The sequence below is a fragment of the Seriola dumerili genome, unplaced genomic scaffold (genome assembly GCF_002260705.1).
Source record: "Seriola dumerili isolate Sdu_G_001 unplaced genomic scaffold, Sdu_1.0 BDQW01000226.1, whole genome shotgun sequence".
NCBI lineage: Eukaryota > Metazoa > Chordata > Actinopteri > Carangiformes > Carangidae > Seriola > Seriola dumerili.
The window spans coordinates 6,408,388-6,421,415 of NW_019174481.1; the positions used below are offsets into that span (position 1 = coordinate 6,408,388).

At 39.7% G+C, this 13,028-nt stretch overlaps 1 protein-coding gene across 2 annotated transcripts in view; it reads right to left on the reverse strand.

The window, feature by feature from the left end:
• Positions 1 to 9,058: 9,058 nt before the first annotated feature.
• LOC111228813 (glypican-1-like) overlaps positions 9,059 to 13,028 on the reverse strand; it is a 65,392-nt gene continuing 61,422 nt past the window's right edge. Inside the window, exon 10 of one of the 2 annotated variants that reach the window (XM_022754887.1) lies at positions 9,059 to 12,717. In XM_022754887.1, the coding sequence (XP_022610608.1) occupies positions 12,509 to 12,717 (209 nt within the window). In that variant the 3' untranslated portion in view covers positions 9,059 to 12,508. The remainder of the gene's footprint in view (positions 12,718 to 13,028) is intronic. The other variant, XM_022754886.1, reaches the window with a different exon arrangement.

Here is a 13,028-nt window from a genome sequence, read left to right on the forward strand (position 1 = left end):
TGTTGATAATCTTAGTTAATTTTGGAATGTTTTAAACTAAAATGCTCCCACATTGCTCCTTTAACTTGAGTAACTGCATTGAAAACTGAATCTGAATAGCATCATTTGAGACCGAAAATTCAAATCTCTATATACTTCCACAAGTTCTTCCACAAGTTCTCACAATTGAAATTCAGTTCTTGTAATTCAAGAACACACATCCATTTGTTGAGGAAGAGCAAACAAGTGCAGATTCACTGAACTCCTTTTCAGGATAAATATTGGCATGAATATGCCAAAATATACACAATGTGTTCACTAATAACAGTATGCATATTATGAAATGTAAATGCAAGGAAATGAAGAGTAAACAACTAGAGGAATGATAAGAATTCAGTGAACACACTATATAACCAATAAACAACAGAGAGTAGGACACATATGGATATACTGTAAAACACATAAACAATATCAACATCTGTGGTATAATATTCGTTATTATGAGTCCGCAGTATGAACATGTAAACACTGTGGCTCTGATATAATCACAGTGGTATAGACAGGTGGGGCAGAGTGGAGAAGACAGCTGAGGGGAAGAAGCAGATCCTGAGGCCGCTGGTTCTGGAACAAAGATGCCAGTTGCAAACAGTCTCTTTGTCTTACTTGTAAACGTGAATTATTGAATGTTACTCACCTAGACCCTCTTCCTTGTGTCTGTACACTCTCTGGTGTTGGAAGGATAGGCGGGAAGAGGTGTCTGTACCGGCTCAGGTCCTGATAAAGACAGATGTTTGCCGAAATCTCCTCAGAGATGTAAAGGCCTGGTGAACTTTAAATCCTGCCTGATATCTTAACAGTGATGTAAAGTGGTTCCAGTATGGTGAGCCGATCGACGCGTTTTCAGTTACTTAAATAACTAGATGGGCAGCAGCTGGCGAGAACAGGCTCAATTCTGCTAAACCGCTGAGACGGAGATCCTGTCGACAACATCAATATCATACATTTCTGCCACTTGAAATGTTTGTCAGTACGGTTTGTCGTTAGTTGCACTTATGATACGTTTCGCTTAAGAGCCAACATTAGATGTTACTCGATCACCAGTCTAAAAGTAAAGTTGCCAGTTCTGCATCAAACCACGTCTCTTTACTCGCCAAGAGCTGTCTCCAGCGGTGGAAAGCCACACCAAGATTTACTCGCGTTTTGCTTCTTTTCTTTGCCGTTGAACATGGTTTCTTGTCGGGAGCGGTCCTTAGAGATGGAGATAAAGATCTCTTTCCACGAACTTCAGCTATCTCTGCTTTTATGTGATGCTAGTAGCATAACTTCAAGCTCTGGAAGAAGCTATTCTTCTTCGTGGGACCGAAGGGAAGAGTAGACGCTACACTGACTCACACAGCATCTAGTGTCACAAAGTGGTATTACAACACAGGACTCGGGACTAGCTAGTTAGTTTACTAATTTCAGTAGATATAGGTCTTGGTCATAACAATGTTGACAGTGTTAGTTCCTTCTTTGAACATTTTAAACTAAAATTCTTGCCAAATCATGCACATTGCACCCGTAAGGGTTGGTTCCCCCTAATTAAAGCATTTATGTCCTCAGTTTGCTCCAAGACATACCGATAGATGTAGTTTTGGTTTGATTTGAACAGGTTTAGAGGCACCTGTTTCTTAGATTCATGCCATGAAGTGTGTGACTTCAGTTGTGCTGCACCGCAATGAAAAATTGTACTTTAAAAATTCAACAAGTCTTCTCAGAAAAAATATACATAATTTTGTTTTGACAGTTATTTCTTCAGATATTAGAATATATTAGTTTAGTTACTACTTTAAATACTCATATTCTTATATTTTAGTTCATAAGTGTTTATAATAATATCTTTTATTAATGCAGAGAGATTCCAACAATTCTGTCCATACAATTCAAGTTGGAGCTCCCTTACTCAGCATCCTCAGAGTGCCTGTCTCTTAAAATCAAATTAATTTCATTATCTGAGACCAACTCAGTTTAATTAAAGTTCTGTTTGTTTTGCTTTGTGATTTTGCATAGTCCCTTCTTATTAATTGCTCTGCCAGCTGAGTGTTGTAGTTTATGATTGCATTTTGGTCTTTAAATTTGTTGTGATTTCATTTTCAGTTTTCCAATTTGTGATTTTATTCTGAACCAGAAGGTCACAAAATTCTAATTAAAAAGATGGACCTTAGTTTCCATTATACTACATTGACAAAAATCCACACGTTGACAGAAACAAGTGCCTGGTCTGTATACGATACATTCAGAAACACACACACAGACAAACAAGTGGTGTCAATGGTGCAGAAAATGATGATAACTTTGACAGGAGAAAAGAACAAAAGGATTCATAAAAAGATGCAGAAGCCATCAATAAACGTCATAACAGCCATGCTCAAAGCTTTTTGCTTGGAGGATTGAACGTGTAAAATTATACTTGGCCATGGGACAACAATGCACTTGGACATTTATTATTTAGATAATGACCTCATTTAACACATGCACACATCTACACAACAGTTATGCAGCCAGCACACATGCAAACAAACAATAGCACTGAGTTAACACAATGACCTTCTGATATTAACATTGACCTTTGAAAGCAATCTCTCCTCCCAGCATGCATCATCAGATCAATAAACATTGGTGCCAGGTGATGCTCAGAGCATTATCGGCCTGTTGCAGGCTCAGTGATATGGCACACACGCACACACACACACACACACACACACACACACACACACACATTCATACACACACAAAAATGCAACAAAGCCCATGTCAAATGCTAAATGTCAAAACCATGTGCTGCACGCAGAATGTGTGTTATGGCAGTAATTATCATTGTAGTACACACTTTCAAAACACACTATCACTCAGCATTGACTTGTTGACCGTTACTAATTGTCAATCAGTGTTTTGTTTTATGTGTTTAAAAGCAATGAGTACAAGTGAGAAAAGCAATTAACAGTTCCCAATCCCATCTTTCACTCATTTTCACAACACTTTCCTACGTTTCCCTTTTCCTCTTTCTCATTTTGCCCTCTCATTTTTAGTCTACACTCCTACCACATAAATGCAGGTGGCTCAGCCATGTCTCTGCTCTTGGTTCAACCTCCTTATCCAATCAGAAGCAGACCCCATTACCACACAGTTTCCTAGTCAATGATTTCTCATTTAGACCACACTCCCCAGATCCTCAGCTTATTGAGAGCTTGATGGATGACCTGTCGAATATGCACATTGTGTGTATGTGTGTGTGTGTGTGTGTGTGTGTGTGTGTGTGTGTGTGTGTGTGGCTTACCCATCCCATGTGAGGACACAAGACAGGTGGAATGAGAAACTAGATTTAAAGTGCCTTCGGGTTGAAGTCCCCCAGCTCTTCCATTCCTAAAAAGTTTAAATCTTTCCCTGTGACAGCATCTTTATCAAGTGTTCATTTTTTTTAAGGTTGAAAGAGACTGTTCTAATCATTTCTAAATAAATAATCATTTCCAGTACATATTTATTGTATACTAACAGTGAAAACAGTAATCTATATAATCTATATGCATAACATACTGAATACATTTAGTATGTACTGAGGTACAGAATTGTGACATAGCTAGAGACCCCAAAATAAGCTCTGCCTTTATACAGCTGAGCTCCCATTGCTAAAACGTTGTTGAACACTATTTCAAAATCATATATATTTTCAGCCATTTTCTGGAATATAATATCAAATATAATGTGCTACACTATATTACTAAGGAGAGGAAGTTGGCTTCTATCTGGTTAAATGGTAGGCATGAAGACAGCAGGATGAATATCAAATTCCAAATTTACTGTAATACAGTTTCTCATACTCTGTAGAGACCTAATAAATCCTGTGATTACCTTGAAACTGACGTGGAATTCACTGCAAATGCTGTATACACCACAGAGACCACAAGAACTATAACTAAGCGTCACAGAGGTCAACTCATTTCCAAGGTTCTTTAATTGCAGAAACATTCACATTATGAAATGTTATCGTCACTTCACTGTTTGCATCTGCTTCTCACAAATATGTCGTAATGAAGCACAACTAAAGTGACACACATGTGGTATGTCATTTCACTTCATAATAGCATAGTCCTGAGCTCCAGTCACTTCCAACTGAACTCAAGGACCAACACAACAACTGAGAAGGTCAGAGGTCAGGGGTCATTATGGATCGTTTCAGGTCATAGAAGATGGGTAAAGTCCCGTGGGTTGCTCAAATGTCAGCTGGATTCATCAAGTGTCATTAGGATTCGGTCCAAGCTGCTGGAAAAGTGTGTTGACACTGTAGCATTTGTGTTAATTACAGTACATATTTGTGTTGCTTTTTTTTTTTTTTTCCTTGTGTGCACAGCGTGAGGAAGGAATGGCTGTTGGTAGAGCTTTGCCATTTCCCAGCACAGAGTGAAAACATATCCTGTGGTGCACCACAGCATTTGATTTACTGCTGTGCTCAGCTATGTGATGAAGCCACAGCGCCACCCAGCGATGGAGACATGCCACTGCAGATGAACATGGCTGCATACAACGGAGGAAACCGAGAGGCTGATGCTCAAGGAAGATGTCCCAACTTTGAGGTCAGTTTTGACTTTCCTTATACTTGTTTGTTAAAGTCAATGCAGTTTGCTGATGTTGACGACCGCATGGAAACTCTTCAACTAAGAAATCAATTTTAATGCATTTTTAGTGTGGGAAGTAAATAATCATTTATTGTGTCATCAGCATTGCCTCACTCGAAGCGATAGAAAATATATTTTCCTGTCAATTTGTGTATATCATTTTCTTTAAATTTACTTTTAAAATGTGTCTGCCATTCAGACAAGTTGATCACGTGCTTCTTTGTTTAGACCCTTTGCAATTTGTTTTTCGTTTATGTTTCTTCATCCGACTCACACAACATGCTATTTTCTCATTGTTGTCTCTAATTTCCAGTTTCAATATCACAATATAACATTTTATGTTTTATCTTTTTAACAATGTTGAACAATTTCCGCTCACAATAAAAGCTGCCTGAAACCTGAATGCGTGGGTTGCTGCTAAGATCCATATTTTCTCCCCATATCTCTCAGTGGTACTGACTTAGAACGACTGCAGTGAAGTTTGTTGTGTGCAGTCTCTGTGCATGACAGGACCGGACATCAAATTGCACCAGCTCAAAGGAAAAAGGTCATGTGTATTGTTTGTGTATGTGGTCTGGCCAGATCTTTGTGATTATACGTGTTGGGACTTTAAAGTTATAGAGACAGATAATGTTCTGAAATGTCACCCTGAAAATAATACAATTTGGTCTCATCACTTGAGAGAGAGACTTCCAATCACTCCTCTCTTAATGTCAGGGGTTAAAGTCATTATTGCGTGTGTGTCCTGAACTTTTCAGGTTTGAAAATTGTTATGAATATGTATGTGGGTGAGTTCCTGTGTGAGTCTCTGTTCAGTTATATTTCCCTCCCGTCTTTCAAAAACCAAGTGTTTTATAGAGTCGAGAAATCCCAACACTGTGAAGCTTAGCAGAATGTGTGAAGAGTCAACCATCCAAAAATACAACCATCCACTCCAAGACTGTGCCTAAATCAGATAAGGTAACATCTACCCCTGTTGGTGACAAGTAGGAACAGACTCCTGAAACGCAAAGTTATGGAAGTACGCAAGTCAAGGGATACTATTCATTCCTGCCCAGGCTTGTTTTGCTGTTGTTTTAATGAGCTTGCATCTTAACCTCATCTTGGACAAAAAATTACAACCACTGATGGTTGCAAATCCGTCAGAGAGACATAGAAATCTTAGACTTTAAAATGTATCACTTTCTCTTTTTGTATCTCAAAGGCTCTTTCTCCCCTGACCTTTCTTTCTTAATCCACTTCCCCCCTACAGTCTAATGTTGTTTGACCACCTGCAGGATCCCATCAGAGTGTATTAAACCTCCAGGACAGCATGCACTGACGCTATAGATGTTCTGGTGTCCAGGGCATATCCTTTAACTGTCTGCATATTCCACTGTTTATCTTAGGGTCAGTCTGGGGCAATACTGGGTGGAAAGCATGGAAATCAGCACTTAAAAGAAATCAGAACTTTAAGTATAAAGTGTGAAATTTGTGTGTCTAATATAATATTTGCAGTTTTCAAAAAATATATTAAAAAAATAAAAATAAATGCAATACAGTTATGAGTTATTATGGACACCCAAATAAAAGTTCAACCTTTGAAATGTCTCATCGTCCTTTAAACAACAATTTAGCACCATGATAAAAAAAAAAAATTGTTCCACAAACCTTTTCTACTTGTATCACTTCTAATGACCACACCCTGCATCACTGCATTACTGTCGCCCTAACACAGAGCTACACTGTAGTAATTCAGAATTTCAACCACTAGAGGTCGACAGACACAGGGCTTTACTGTCAGAGCCTGATGGGAGCTGTAGGCACTTTTCAGGAAGACTAACAAAGGAGACATAATAAATAGTCATAAATAGTCATAAGTAATAACTGGATCTCTCCTCTGACTCACGGAGATGTTGATCATTTTTAACAAGGCCACTGCTACCGTTGCTGAATCAGAGACTCATCCCCAAGAATACAAGTGACGCTCAGTTACGCCGGGGTTGGGCTACATTCAGAATATGCAAGACTAATATTACCATACTCCCCTTGTAACTGAGGCCTCCATTCAGTTGCAGTCGATTGTATCTGTTGGGTTATGATATTAATGTAAAGCAGAATTTGTCAGCAATTGCAGAAGTTGTCATTTATACATTTAAAGCAACAACTTTTCCATCATTCTCATCATTTCTATTTAATGTCATAAAGGCCCCATTACTCTCATCATTATGTGCATTTTGAGCCTTATTATTTTTCCTTGAAATGTAATGAAACCCTTTCCCCACTGGGTGGCAGTATGTGCACGTGTACTGTACAACCTGAGGTGGAAGTGTATCTGGGTGAGCCTTTGGTTATTTGACCCATCTCATATTCAGTCATCTGACAGAGGCAATGATGTGAAGCCCTTGATCTCGAATATAAGTACTGATGTAAAATTATATAACAACTCAGACAGCTCGATATCAGATAGAGAGAGAGAGAGAGAGAGAAAGAGAGAGAGAGAGAGGGAGGGAGCGGGAGGCTTTAGTTCAATTACAGTGCAGATCAAAGAGGGAGAAAAAGGTGAGAGAATATGTCTAATAACCCAAAAGGCAAAAGAGGAACACCGCACATTTTCAACCATGTAGGGGAATTTAGTTGGAGAACAGAAAACTGCCTTTTTAGTATTTTTGTCTGCACTTCCAGACGTGACACTGATGTTAAAAATTACAGGGGATCTCTCTCTTTGAATTCATGACGTCAAAAACCTGCGAGCATTCTTTGGGTAATCCAAATTCAAATACACGGGATAAAGCAATAGAGGCAATAGGATAACTACTCCAAATGCCATGTTTCACCAAACATTCACTTCCTGTAACATAGCGTTAAAAGATTTGGTAGGTTTACCATGGCACCTGGTGCCGAAGAGAGAAGAAGAGAGGAATCCAATTTTCTCCAGATATTACCCTTCTTTTGAACTAATTTGGCTACCCAATAAGTTGCCTTCATGCTGAAATGGAAATGTGGTTAAAATTTTATGCAGTGCGTCATTACCCTCTTTTCATTTCTGGGAATAACATATTTCAATGGATTTCATAAGGTATTAGGTGCACAATCCCGGTAGCATGTTACCGCCAGACATGATGGAGCCTGAAAGCAAAGGCAGTTCGGGGTGTATTGAGCTGAGGAGATTTTTATTGACAAGTGTTTTGCCCTGTTGAGCTGATATTTCAAATACGGAGACCATGTAAGGTTGTGAGGCAGTCACTCATAAAAGCGCTGTGAACCAAAGGGCAAGCTGAAAGCCAAAAGGCTGAGAATAACTCTTGTGTATTTGTGCAGTTGTGTGGGCTGTGAGTAAGAGAGAAGGTGAAGAGCCTCAGACACAATCAATAGCCGGGTATGCGAGTCCGTCTCCCGGTATGTGTGTACAGAAGCAGCTGCTAAGGGGCCACGACTGCAGAAGGATGACTAATGATTTCAGTGAAATTAAATGTACTCCAATCACTTAGAATAAAATTGTCTCTCACTGAGTAGAAATATATTAATATTGATTAAAAAAAAAAAAAGAAATAGAAAATGTGTGCTGGGATTGTTAAAATTATCTAGGCACAGTTGGAGTTTGTCTTTGAATCCCCATGTTGTGACACCAAACAGATGCTGGAGTGAACAAGGTCGACCTACAAGGACAGACTCTGTGTATTTTGGCGCTGTTTAGAGGCAGAGAGGGTGGCAATTGAGATTTATTGTGACACATACTTTAATATTCATAATCTTGGTTAAATATTGCTGCCATGACCCAACTGTGAGGTGCATTTCTCTCGTATAATTTGTAACCCGGTGAGAGAGGTGGAAAAATTGCTGCCACTGCTATACTAGAATCCATAAAGTTCTTTGCCTCTATACACATATTTGCAACACTTAGTATAAAACAGTGCTGTACATGAAGCGTGGCATTTCAAGCCTCCCATAGGATCATGGTCAAGTACACCTTGTTAAAACCATCCTGAGGGGGATGATCATTTCATTGTCTACACACAGAAACAAGACAAAGCACTTAGTGTGCTCTGAACATGTGGCAGTTTTTCCTGTGTGGCAACACCAGACAGCAGCTGTCACCTCTGACATCATCACTGAAGCACATTGGCCCTTTTTAGGTGGCAGTGTGCCCCCGCTGCGCTCCGAGAAACAACTCGGACAGATGGTATGCACAATTTTGAAGAAGAGCATACACTTCCTTTTCCTTAGAAACCTAGATATAATGGTTCTGAGTGTTGTTTGTGTGAGCTAAGTGGTTTGTGAATATAATTTAAAACCTTTTTAAAATCTGCCTGATGGAAGTATAAACCAACAACTGTTTGTCCTATTTTCTCTGTCAAACAAACGCACACACACACACACACACACACACACACACACACACACACACACACACACACACACAGGTAAAGAAACAGGGCACAGGCATGTTGAAAATCTTACAATGTATATAATTGACACAAGATTTCAGGTACAACAGCAAATGAGACATTTGTATTTTTCGACCTCTTTCTGGCATCTATCTTCACCATAAGCACAAACTCTCCATAGATTTCTGGTAACAACAAAACCGAAGTAAATAAAAACAAGAAAATGAAAAGTACTTTTTTTTTTTTCCTCATAAATTGGCACCATACAGAAATGCCTCTCATACTCAACACAGTGTAGAATAAAGCAGTTTTTAAATGGTTGGATAATCAGCTTTGCATTATTTTTTTTGCCACCTAAAGTAATGAATGAGGGCAGGATTGTCAACGTTCTGGACAGACCTTTCTCCTGCTTCCTCTCGCACTCAGGGGCTTTGAGTTTACACTGTTTCACTGTAGTTGAAGAGGAGACGTCTTGCTGGGCCATATCTATCTGCATACACACATCCCCAATCAATAGTCGTTCCTGGAAGGTGTTGACTCACGCATCGATTGACCATCTTGTGATGTCTTTGTGCAGACAATGCCATTTATTGGCCTCATAAAAGTGCAGGTTTTTATAAAAGGGAGGGAGGACTTGAGCAACAAATTAATGGGATCAAAAGGTGAAGGAGGAGAGAGGAGGGGTGGGGTGGGATGGGGGTAGGGATGGGAGGGGGGAGGGGGGGGGTTTGTGCAAATTTCAGCCCATGACATTGTGAGGCAGTCAATATAACTCAAGTTCTGAGTCTAAAGTCGCAAGTCGTCTTTGAATTGGAATGTCACCATCACAGTTGGAGTCATTTCTCATTCTTTACAGGGCATGTTGTGTACTTTCACATTCATATTGAGATTTTTCTAAAGGGTCACAAAAAGAGGACCCGTGCGGTGCCCTTGCTAATTGTTCTTTGTTTAATATGTGTATTTTTTCCCCACTTGAACGTCTAATATCACTATATCTGTCTTTTTAAATCTCAAAATTGACCCCAACCTTATACAAAGTGTCAAAGGCAGTCACAGGCAGATTTCATAACCAGGGACTAAGAGAAAGACACACACACCCGCACATAAACGCGCATACACACAGAGCAACAAAGCAGTCATTAATAAAGCATGTCAAAAACTGAAAATACCATCAAAATAACCTGTCAAGTAACACGCATGACAACCACCTCACCCGTTTCCAGAGCGGTAATTAACCAAGTATCTAACAGATGTGCTTCTCAAACTTTGACAGAGCCTCAAACTACTTAATTGGATCTGCAGTATTACCAACCGTCAGGTGCATATAGATTTTTTTTTTTCACAAAATGAATTATAGTGGATTGTCCCAGTGTACAACTGAAGCAATGATGTCCATTTGTGTCCTCCATATTCATTTCTCTGTCACATACAATACTGACAAGTAGAGATACCATCAATAGGGATTGTGAATTATTACAGTAGTAGGTTGAAAATACCAGTTTGGAAAAATGAGCTATATTAATCTCCCATTGCTGTCAGTTGAATAGCACTCTAGCATATAATGTTAGTCCAATACATTTTAATACATTTCATTTCTGTGGCATCCAGACAAGATTTATAAAGGCTCTATCGTCCGTCCCCTCTTTTGCTCAATCAATCAAAAGACAAGTACACACATTCACACGCAAACACAAAAACATGTACACACATGCAAACACTGTCCCATCATCCTGCACACAGCGTTCTTAAACGAGAGCTTTGACATTTCTTTGAATTAAATGTGGTACATGTTTCCTCCCCAGCGAGCTTCTCATCAGGAAAAAGCCTCACACTGTGTTTCCACAACATTTCCACTAACGTTGACACGTAATGAACCACTGTGTCATTGTCATATTGCCTTGCCATCATGTAGAAGCATGAGGAACGCTTTAAAGGTCATAATAATTGATGAGCGGGGAGACGGGTAGAGGGAGTCGGGGGTGGGAAGAAAGAGGCACTGATATAGAAAAGTTGCAGAAAAATGGAAGGCAGATATGAATACACTATGACAGATGATGAAGGAATTAAGAGTTAAAGCATACAATGATCTGGCCATTATAAAATTGTGATACCTAATTGGCTATTTCCTCTAGAAAACAACAAAGAAGCAATCAAAAATATGTACACTGCTGTGTCTGCCATCGAAATAGTAGAACAATTCAAACACGGTGCACGGTGTGGCTTGGACTGTGATATGAATCATTGCTGCAATTAGACAAAAACATATGACACTGCTGGTTGCAATTATGATGCTAATCACAGGAACACTGGGCCTTTGCAGGGAGCACACAAAATTATGCATGTTATATATTTTTGCTTTGCTGTGCACATAAAAGGAATACTGCAAAAAAAAAAAAAAAAAAAAAAAAAAAAAAGCGCTACATGACAGCAGTGTTTCTGCTTCTGTGTAAATTTCTGCTTTGCTACAAGCTTCCAAAATCATGAACTGTCAATCCTTTGCTGTGAGGGCGATCTTAAACCGACACCCCCCCAGCCCCACCCCCGCCGTCACCATTCCACATACAGTGCTCTATAGTGGGAAGCTGCTGTCATCTGAGACCTGGCCCGGCCTAGCATGTGTTTTGCTTACACCAGACTCTCGAGTTGATCCTACACTGCCAGCAGGGTTTGGAGAGAGAGAGGGAGATCTGCCCCGGCGGGGAGGGGTGGGGGTGGCAGAGGGAATGTGGGGATGAGTGGATGGATGGAGTGGTGGATGGTGGGTCATGTTACTCCTACATTAGACGATCATGTCAGTGTGAATGTGATCACGGCTATTATTACAGCTTAAATGGAAAAAGTGCTGACGCGGAGTGCTCTCACCCACGTTGTGAGAAAGTGTGTGTACGTTTAATGACATTGTGAGGCTTGATGCATTAAGAGGTCTGGTGAGTCGTGATGTCCAGATTATCCTCCTGTAAAAGTCATTAATGTTATATTTCATTGAAGTTTGTGTTCTTTTCCTATAAATATTGGGTTCTATTGTGAGTTATTAATAAATAAATAAATTCTACTGAAAACAAGTGCCGTTTCAAAGGAGTGGAATAAAATATGTCTATCCGAGTACCACTGCAAAGCCCCATTCTCCCTCTCCCTGTGGTGTCAACACCAACATACTGTTAGCAATATAGTCTTACACATGTCTTAGGTACAGATAGTATCTCAGAGAACCAAAACACCAGAAACAAAACATTAGAAGATGCGAAAAGACCAGCTCTAATGGTGTCATAATATAGCAGGAAATAAAAGACCAGAGCAGAACCAAAACATTTATGAATAGTCGTCATTCCATTTTGTTCTAATCCAAAACCAAAACAAAGTCCGTCCAAGTGATTTTTTTTTGTTGTTGTTTCCTTATACTTATTTAGTTTTGGCAAAGTAACTAACCCCCAAACTTCTCCTCCCTCCCATTTCAGACTCTCCCCAACCCCGTGTCCCAAACTCAGTCCCGGTTGGTAGATTCCCCCTCAATTATCGCCGGAGCAGCAAGATGAGCAGTGAAAGCAGGTAAATGGTGATGCAGGGGAGGTTCTGATTGGCTGAGGCTTTCACCTTCTTGTTTTCAGGAGGGAAAGGGTAGCGTATTATTGGTCGTTCAGTGACGGGGTTGACAAGGCGTGGGTCCCGGGAACACATTTCTTCGGCGCACATGCCACTTCCCGAACCGCTGACATCATCACCTACAGACAGAGAGTCAGGACATGAGCTTAATGGTACGTACATACACACATCTAGAAACAGTGTGGCCTGTGTATTCATATAATTAATATATTAAATGTATCATCCTCATACATTATTTGCTTAACTACTAGCATGACATATGAGGTTGACTGCCAAGGTGCAAGTCCCAGAAAAAGGAAATTTTGTGTTACTTGTACTGTTACAAAATAGGACAAAAAAGCACTTTGATTCATGCAAAGCATTTTTTATACCTTTGTCTTTATTTCAAATGTACTACCTTTGCTTTTTGCAAGCGTTCGTATAAGATATG